This window comes from Hibiscus syriacus, unplaced genomic scaffold (assembly GCF_006381635.1).
Source record: "Hibiscus syriacus cultivar Baekdansim isolate YM2019G1 unplaced genomic scaffold, ASM638163v2 tig00112429_pilon, whole genome shotgun sequence".
NCBI lineage: Eukaryota > Viridiplantae > Streptophyta > Magnoliopsida > Malvales > Malvaceae > Hibiscus > Hibiscus syriacus.
Genome location: NW_024063330.1, coordinates 188593 through 198676, shown reverse-complemented (window position 1 = coordinate 198676; position 10084 = coordinate 188593). Strand labels below are relative to the sequence as shown.

Below are 10084 nucleotides of genomic sequence, written 5' to 3'. Positions count from 1 at the left end.
GCAAATCGCTACAAGGCGATGGAAATACAATATCTCAAGGATTTATAAATTAGTCTGGTTATCTCTCTCATCAGTTCTAGTCATTTTAAACGAAAAATGGAAATATTTTTCCAGTCTTGATTATGTCGGTACCATGTTCCGTTATGGGTTCCATTCCAGTCTCCATATTTCTTCAGAGACGTCTGTTGTGATTGGTTGAGTTGTTGCAAGACGCTGTGTTATGAACTGGATGTGTTTGATTAAAGACGTCTTTTTTAAATTAAAGCATGTGGCTTTCTGAAACAGATTTTCAATCAATAAATCACAGTTGTTGCGGGACGCTGTGTTATGAATTGGATTTTTGAGATATTTTGAAGGATGATAAGGTAAGGTCAAAAATGTCATTTCCATATCTTAATTTGGAAGGATTAAATGTCGATCATTGGATTTGAGATAATTTTTCCATGTTGAATATGAATCCTCAGATTTAAGTGATTAGATTGTAATTTTTGGAACTTACAAGGGAAAACATGAAAAATCAAGATCTTATATTTTTTATGGATATGATGATGTAAAGGATGATGTCATGGAGTGGCATGGATGAAATTATCAAGTTTCATTAATGACAAATTAGTAAATTAATTATAAATGAATTTTAAATTCGTTTAATTATTATAAAGCAATGTGTATCACGATAATTATGAGAGAAATTGTTAGAATTTTTAGCTTTCTTCAAGCTTTGGCCGTGACCTTCATTGTAGGTAAGGGAGAGTTTTTCAATTTGATTTTAAAGCTTCCATGGCTGATTTTTTTGGTTAAGCTATTAGATAGAGAATTAATCTACTTGAAATTCTCTATAATTTGGTATAATTATTTTATGGAAATCATGCTTGGATTATGAATTTCATGATTTGGGTGAATGAAGAACAAGTTTGATTTTGGTGATTTAAAGTTTGATTTTTATGTTATTAAGGTTGTATATTAATTTTCAAGTTTATGTGAAGAGTAAAATTGATTGGAATTGCATAGTTTCGGCCTAGAAAGGTTCATGGAGAATTGGTTGAATTTTGATTGAATTTGATGGTTGAATGATTAGAATTGCATGAATTTAATCATAGGAGCTTGAAATCATGCTTGAAATTGGATGAAAAGTACACCCTAATTTCTTCATTAGGTTCATCCAAGATGAAATATAGGGAAAAATTTGTGGAAAATTATTTTGAGGTTAGAATTGATGAATGGATAAATATGTAAGTTTAGAAAGTTATTTGGACCAATTTGGAAGTTGTTAAAGTAAAAGGACTATTTTGCAAGTTTTGGGAATTATGGGACATTTAATTGAAAATTTTCAATTATAAGGATTCAATGTTGAAATCTAATATTTGGGTACTGAATTTTAAGTTAGAATGTTGATTTAAGACCAAATTGTAAATTTGGTAAAGTGTGATGGTTGAATTCGAATGGATTAGGAAATAAGGGATTGAATTGCAATTATGAAGGTATTGAATTGAATATATTTTTACAATGATGGAGTGTTGGGGATTGATTTGAATAAAGTAAAAATGATGAAGATCAAGATGCAAGTTGTAAGAATTGATAAAGAAATTAAAGATGCTAAATAATGAAAACATTTTAGATTTTTGAATCTAACAAGTAGGTTTGAAAAATCACCAAAAATTCTATAAAAATGATTAGCAAGTTATTTTTATGAATTTTACCACTAGATTGTGTCTATGTTAATAAAATACTAATATATGCTTTGGAATGTATGTGATGTATAAATGACGAACGTGAAGATCAAGATCAAAGAAAAGTTAAAGGTAAAGAAAAAGTTCAAGAGTGCAGCTAGGAACGCTAAATAAGGTTTTTAGTGAGGCATTACCAGGTGCATTCATTTTACTTACTCTATATAAGTATGACATGAGGAGAACTTGCGATGAGTCAACCTCGAATGACTTAAAAAGAAATTGATTTCAATTTGTTTTATTATATTTCATATTATTTTGTTTGATGATTTCTTATGAATGATTTCGGGTATGAACTGTCCAATGTATTTTTATATGATATTTTGATATGTTCGTATTTATGAATATTTTAATATTTAAATGATAGGTGAATGTGATGGAAAGTTTCTTTATATGCGTATTGAGATTTATAGTGTATTATACTTGATTTTGTTAATGTTTAAAAAGATTTTGATGAGTGAATGATGTATGATACTTGATTGTGATGATATTTGAAAAGATTCTGATAAGTGAATGATAAATGATTTAAAGAAAGTGTTCATTGTAAATGCATTGAGAATCATTGGTATAGAGGTGGAGCATTTAGCATGTATGACGTCTTTGTGATGGTGATGCTACTATTAATGATGATTTAGCACGTCTGACATCTTTGTGACGGTGGTGCTACTAATAAATGATAATTAGCATGTCTGACGTCTGTGTGACGGTGATGATATTATCAATGGTACCTAGCACGTCTGACATTACTGATGTAACGGTGGTGCTATTTATATGTATACTCGCCTGACTCAAATACCTTATATTCTTAGTGGTTTACATTGAACTATGAAATGAAAAAGTGAAAAATATATGCTATGAGATGAAAATGAATGGTACAGACTACGAAATGAATTAAATGAATGATATGTGCTGAAATAAATGAAGTGAATGACACATGCTATGAAATGAATAAAGTGAAAGGTATATGGCTTTAAAAAATATATAAATTGTTTACAAGACAGATAAATTACATATGATATACTTACATGTGATTCATGTGTTATATATTCTCATTTATCATACATTGAACTGTGATATGAAATGATATGTCAACATTCAAGTTTGAGTGAATTGATGATAATATCTTTATTGAGAATTTGATTGACATTGAATATTTTATTTATGGTACGATGAATTACAAATCAATAGTTTTATATAATGCTATTATATTTTAATATATTTATGTATGTTATGTTTAGTTACATACGTATTTTATTTTAATTATTATTAGAATTATCATGCCTCACTAAGTGTATACTTAGGGTGTGATGGTTTTCACATATAGGTAAAAGTAAGCATACGGAGTAAGGAGCTAGGCTAGCATCAACTTTTGAAGATCAAGTCTGCTCCAGAATTAGTATGATATCTTTTTTGAATGATGATTATACTAGTTGGCATGTATATTAAATAGTTGTGATACTTAAAAAATAGTTACGTTTGAATTTGGTTTCGATGGATAGTATTTATTATTACTGTTTATAAATAAAGATTAACTATTTAATATTAGTTATATGATTTTAATGCTATCGAAATGAAATATTTTAAGATCCTTGATAATAATTGAATTATTTATAAAGAAACAAAATTTTACTGGTTTTTGAATAAGGATTGGTTTGTAAATTCTATGTGACATCTTGGGCTCGTATACGGCAACGTATACGAGAAATGGGTGTTACATTTATTGGTATCAAAGCTGCAGGTTTAGCCGATTCTAGGCCTAAACTGAGTCTGTTTTGAATTGAAAAGTGTATACAAGCCGCTAGGATGTTAGCATTATTGATATGGTGATTGTGATTTGATTGATGTTACTCCTCACTAATGTGATTTAAATATGTGTTTACTTAGATGTATGAAGATAAGAGAAAATGAAAGGACTTTGAAAATGATAATAAGAAGATTGAGATTTTAGTTGACCCAAATTGACCAGGGAAGACTTTATTAATTCGTCCTAGAAAGGTTAGTGTTGTGAGAGATTTTCCTCCATTATGTAAGAGGAATGCTCTGCCTTATAACGACGAGGAAGTTGGGTTGTGATCACAGGTTATTCATGAGAAAAATAAGGAAAGAATTGTAGAGAAGCCAATCTTTATGTCTCAAGAAGATGAAGATGATCCAGAGATTGTAGAATATGAAGAGAATTCAGAGATCATCGTAGGTATATTTTATCTTTTTGACAAAAGTGCATCCATTTTAATTGATTTTGATTTTATGTATTCGTACATAAGCACTAAGTTAGTTAAAGAAAAAGAGGTTCAGTTATAGTCTAGCTCTAGTGATATAGTGGCAACTAACCCTTTGGGTCAGAGTGTTCAGGTGAGTCGTATTTGTAAAGTATGTCCGTTAGTGATTTAAGGAATTGAGTTTCCGACAAATCTAATGAAATTATCTTTTGAAGAATTTGAGATAATCTTGGGAATGAATTGATTATTTTTCCTACCATACCATTGTGAATTGTCGCTTAAAGCGAATGATTTTGAAGGACCCAAAAAGTTTTGAAATCATAAGTGATTAGTAAAAAGAGTAAATGTAAATCTATTAATTAATGTGATTTCAGCAGTAATTGTTAAGAAGCTATTACAGTAAGGTTGTCAAGCTTCCCTAATTAATGTGATAAATTCTAAAATTTTATAGAATGTCTTCTATTAAACTTTGGAGTTAAAGACAAAATTTCATGAAATTGTTAGATCGAAGTTTTATATGACCGAGTGTGTCACCTTGAAGTGTACCAATATTGTTTGGTTTATGAAACTGAAGGACGGGTCTATGCGATTATGCATATATTATAGTCAATTGAATAAGGTGACAGTGAAAAATAAGTATCCTCCCCAAGGATCAATGATATTTGCTCCATTTTAAGATAAAAGAAGAATATGATTATGATGCATATCTTTACATCGTTCCTCGTACTTTTTTGATAGAAAAAGCTATTTGTTAAGCTATTGCAGTGTGAATTTTTTGTTGTCAGAAGTTGCTTTCTTTGACTATGTAGTTTAAAAAATGTACCCGTCTTTGAATAATTTGAAGGATATGCGAAATTCACGAAATTGTACCCGTCTTTCATCTCTAGTGGATGCGTTGTCGGTGATTAAAAATATTTTAAATAGATACTTTCTTGTAATTGCACCAAACTATTAAAAAATAAAAATGATTGTCATAGTAATAAGTACTCAAAGATGAACAGATAAATAGAGAGAGAATGTGTTTGTTGAAGCAAATACCAAAATGCACAAAGTCAGAATTCTCTTACAAGCAAACAGAAGCACATTATTTCAAACAGAATAAACTGTGTTTCAAAGGAAATATACGCAGTGCCCTAGAGCTGACACCAAGGAGTTTACTTACAGTTCATCCTCCAAATTAAAAAAGACACAAAGTTACAACAGTAATGCTATTCAAATCCATGGCATTATAAAGTGTTATTTCCTTTCGTCAAAGAAACATGCAAACAGATTGATTAAATTGGGTGCTGATTCTCTTATGTTTAAATCCATAGCTTGCATGCCTTCTTCTTCTGTTGTAATCTGTCATGGTAGCCATCCCATCATGTAGTTATTCACGCTCGGACCCGCGTCGACGACTGATATCGGATCGTGCTGGTACCTGTGTCATTCAAACACATCGGTTCAGTAAGTAAAAGACGTAAATGTAGTTTATACATGTCTGCATATTGTTTCAGTACAAATTTCAGAGTAGAGGCAAGAGGCCGTACCCGATTTGTAACGTAGGCTCACACTCCAATGGGTGGAAGAAGCCACCGTCATGAGGATGAGGAGGATGATGAGCAGGATGTCGGCCGCCGCCGTAGCCGACATCGTCTGCATTCGGATTCAACTGGAGTGAATTTACTTGGTAGCTTTCGATCAACTGCAAAATGATCCTATCCTCAATGAATATGGTGTCTCGAAAAATCGGAATCGATTGTTAATTGAGGTATGAATAATGACATACCCTTTGTTTCAGGTTCTTATTGGCTTCATTGAGAAGTTGTTCCTGCATTAAAGAGAGAAACAAGAGAAATCTGAAGTTAGAAACTTAATCAAATCTTGGATTAGATGATAAATAACTGCATACCTTCCGTCGGAGATCAGAGAGCTGGTCTAGCATATATTGGGTCTACAAAAGAACAACAAATGATTCAATGTTCACTCAAATCTTAATATATATTTCATTATGCGATCACTATGTATGTTGTTATCTTCAAACACTTCTCGTGTTGAGTCAGATTGACAAATATATGAATATCATCTCCAAAGATCCTAGAAATACATAAACCGAGCGATTCGAACCAAATGATATATATTTATATACACTCATTTTAGGTGTATGTAGGGCAAAACTTTCGAGATAATATTCTCGAATTTTTTATTTAACGATATAACGTACTCCCAAGATTAATTGTTCAAATAGGACAAATTGCAGTGTTGGCCGTAGGTCGCCATGCCTTCCGGGCGACCTACGGCGTGGCAGCTTCCCAGCATAGGTCGCCATGCACGCCAAGCGACATGGTAGGTCGCCATGCACGCTGGGCGACCTTGTCATGCGCCCTTCTCCCCGCTGCATGCAGGCAACCTCTTCCGACGTGCATGACGCATGCAAAGCTTCATCCTCTCACCACAGCTCGTAGCAAAGCTTCATCCTCTCGCCACAGCTCGTATAGAACTCTTTTGTCGTGATTTCATTGCTGCATGCGTGAGGGAGACAGGGGTGAGGGAGGCAGAGCCACCTTTGTCGTGATTTCAGCAGAATCACGGAGGAGTTCGAGCCGCTTGCATGGCGACCTACAAGGTCGCACCGAGTGTATGGCGACCAATCCATGTACTGTTTAATTCACACCATTTGAAAAATTATTTCTTGGACAACATTATCACGTGAATTGTTTTTTTTCACAGCAATATCTCGTGAGTTTTGCCTATATGTAGAGAGTGATAAAAGATATGCAAATTCCAAAGAGAAAAAAGGGCCTAGATTACCCGCATTGATCTGATCTGCTTCAAAGAAGAATCAAGCTGCTTCTCAAGGGCTTCAAGCTCTTTGCTGCTTAGAGGACCCAGATCTTCTCCCAGTAAATTCCTAACAAAATGAAATCGAAAGAAACAAAAAGAATCATCCAAAACAGTCCCTGGGTGTTGAGTTTTAGCCCTTTTTCGAGGTCACTGGCTCACCTTTGGGACCTTTGTAAGGCCTCGTATCGAGCTTTAAGCTTCAGATATTCCTGCTGACTGCTTAACTCCTATAAAATAGCATGAATATAAGTATTCGTGTTCAACTCTCGTTTAATATACCTTGATAAACCCTAATCTCTCATACATGGAAATGTAAATAAACCCTAATCTCTCAAAAATAATTTTAGCCATTACCAGGGCCGCCCTAGCTGACACATCTGTCTCTGGAGCTCCATAGTTGCACTTCTGGTACCTCTCCAGTGTTTTCACCATGCTATATACATATATTCATTCAATGAACAACGATGAAGAAAATTAATCACATTGACAAAGTTTATTAATCTTCATCCTAAACAAAATCTTGTCCGTTATCTCGACAGTGTAATTATCTCCGTTCTCCTGTTCTCAAACTACGATCTCTTTATGCCAAAAAAATATAACCCGAAAACGAACATTCGATTTCATTGTCAACACATAAACATCCACGGGATATGATCATATAAAATTCTTATGCTATAGGAAATAATAGACTTCAAGAAGCTTTTGAAGTACACAAAGGGGAATGATCACGTGCGACAACCTTAATATACGACTAAAAAAAGACGTTATCGGTTTTGTTATTATTTAAATAAAAAACCCGATAAAAAATGACCGTAAACATTATTAGGCGCTAAAAAATGACCGGTATTATTATTATTAGACGTTTTAACAGAATTTTCGAAAAAATAACCGGAAACATTATTAGCCACTAAAAATGACCAGAAATATTACTGGGTGCTAAAAAATGACCGGAAATGTTTAAAAAATGATGTTTTAGGTAAAAATAATAATATTACCGGTAATGTTTTACGGGTTTTATTATTTAAACAATAATAAAACCGGTAGCACACTGTAGAACTGTCCACACAAAGGCATTAATATGTACATGGTAGTAAATGAAGCTATTAAAATTATATATAATGGAGTGGTCGGAATATTTATTTGGAGTAATAAATCAGTTTATTTAATTCTTCACCATATGTGAACATATTCCTTAGTACTAAAGCTCAAACTTAGGCTTCCAACTTTTGTTTCACAAAAATATACCTTACCTGCTGTTTCATCTTTAAGGGTAAGTACATATTATTGTAAGTTCAGAGGACTTAAACTTGAATTATACTTATTCGTTGTACATATAGATAATTCATTCAATTCTTATCGACCCAACGACGGACAGAGCTAAAATTAATTATTTAAAAGGGTAAATTATCTAATTCTAAAAATTCGGAACTTATTATATATTTAATCTAAGAAGTTAAAGGAGATAGAGTTCTAATTTTACGATCGCGATTACGGTCATAACAGACGCTATTGCAATCATAGCGGACATTATTGAGGGTATAGCGGGTATCACGGAAGATGCAGCTACCGCTATTTATTGGGCGTTGTTGCGGTCGCAAATCGCTATTTAAAACCCTGACGGTGACCTAAAATATTGTTTGAACAAAAAATTTAGGAGGGACAATATCCGCTCCCAATCTCCGTATACCTTCATCTATGGATATAACTTCGCAGAGACGGGTGTATGATTTAATGCTAGGAGAGGACAAACTTCTAACATTTTAGGAAAGGATGAATTTATAAATTTTAGTAAGAAGATAAGTTATCAATAGAAAATACAAAAAATATATCTATAATATTTAAATATTTATGAGGAATTTTAAATATAATATAATACTGGGTTAGAGTAATATCAAATTATTTTCACATGAAAATCATTTTAAAATTCTAAAAAAAATTAGTTATGAGTATAAAGTAGAAAGAAGTCAATATATTCCATTAAAATTAGGGTTTGGATTAGATTCTCCACTAGTTTACACAGCTATGAAATATAAGTGAGTCAGATGATAAGAAATTCCAAAAAAACAAAGCATTAGATCTGAAGGAATCTAGAGCTCTTAAGAACAAAAAAGTTTGGACAAATGTTGTAACCTAATAGAACTGAAATCTGAAACCCTAAACCGGGGGAGGAGGAGCTTTAGGAAACCCAGAAACCCTAAATTTCATCTCAGGGACGAAGAAGAAGAAGACATAACGGGGTTTGTTTATCTGTAGAGCCGAACACACTTATGTCTGGTTTTGTTCTCGTTGCTTCATTGATTAGTGACATCTGGAAATTGTCTGTAAACGCCAGAAGATAGCTTTGAATCCAGTGGATTTTCTTCTTCTTCGTTTGGTTCTTGGTCTGTCTTGTTTTTCAATTTTATTATAAACAAAAACATCGATTTGAAGTTGTTAAAACAAAACTTACAGCCAGAGGAGCAGTACCTTGTACGTATGAAAAGAACTAGAAATGGATTTAAGTTGAAAAAAACGAAACCCTAAACTCAGAAACTGGAAAGTTAACAGAGATGGAAGGCGGTTCAAGCCCTTGAACAGAAAATAAGCTGTGTGTGAAACTCGAACAGATTTGGAAAAAGGAAAAGAAAGGAAATCAGATGATGATCAAGGGAGAAAACTGGGGAAAGTGAAGGGAAAATAACAAAGAAATGAAATCAGGGTCCCAATATAACAGTGATCTTCTTTTCATGGTTTACCAGTTGCAGATCTAAACTTCACTGGGAACAGCTACAAACACCGACACTTTTAACTTTTCTTTCTCGAATTTTCCCGCAACCCAATCACGAAACCACCCTAAGCCTAAGAAAGGGAAAACGAGAGAAAAAGAGAAAGAAAAGGAGAGAAAGTGGAAAGAAAGAAAGAAAGAAAAGAAAATTTATTTTTTTTTGGTTGGTGGTGAAAATGAAATACCTTGAACTGCTGCAAAACTCGTACAGCTTTCCTCTATTGGAGAAGATGATGAGAGCAACCTCGGCATCGCAAAGAACGGAAAGCTCGTAAGCTTTCTTCAAAAGCCCATTTCTTCTCTTGGCAAAAGTGACTTGCCTGTTGATCTTGTTCTCAATTCTCTTCAACTCAACCCTACCTCTCCCCATTTTTTGTATTTTTTTAAGCTAAAACCCAAACCAAAAATGGCTTCCAAATTAAGAACCAAAAACCAGAGAGAAAGAATATTTTGTGTGTGTATGTGTTCTTCTTCTCTTTCTTGTTGCTGACCTTTAATAACCCTTTCTCATTTTGTACTCTTGCTCTTTTAGACAATCTCAGCTAACAACTTCA

General features: G+C 33.2%; 1 protein-coding gene across 1 annotated transcript; it reads right to left on the bottom strand.

Moving 5' to 3' along the window:
* Nucleotides 1-5006: 5006 nt before the first annotated feature.
* LOC120179592 (agamous-like MADS-box protein MADS4) lies at nucleotides 5007-10084 on the bottom strand. Its single transcript, XM_039185159.1, has 8 exons — nucleotides 9716-10084; nucleotides 7121-7199; nucleotides 6926-6993; nucleotides 6734-6833; nucleotides 5835-5876; nucleotides 5712-5753; nucleotides 5473-5627; nucleotides 5007-5363 (listed from the first exon to the last, which is right to left on the bottom strand). Exons 1-8 carry the CDS (start codon nucleotides 9898-9900, stop codon nucleotides 5288-5290), a joined length of 747 nt encoding a protein of 248 aa, XP_039041090.1. The 5' UTR covers nucleotides 9901-10084; the 3' UTR covers nucleotides 5007-5287.

Coding starts and splice junctions, on each gene's coding strand:
- LOC120179592 (XM_039185159.1), bottom strand. CDS start 9,900: ATGGGGAGAGGTAGGGTTGAGTTGAAGAGAATTGAGAACAAGATCAAC. Junction 6,994..7,120: donor TGTCAGCTAGGGCGGCCCTG/GTAATGGCTAAA, acceptor GCTATTTTATAG/GAGTTAAGCAGTCAGCAGGA. Junction 5,877..6,733: donor AGCAGATCAGATCAATGCGG/GTAATCTAGGCC, acceptor GTTCTTTTGTAG/ACCCAATATATGCTAGACCA.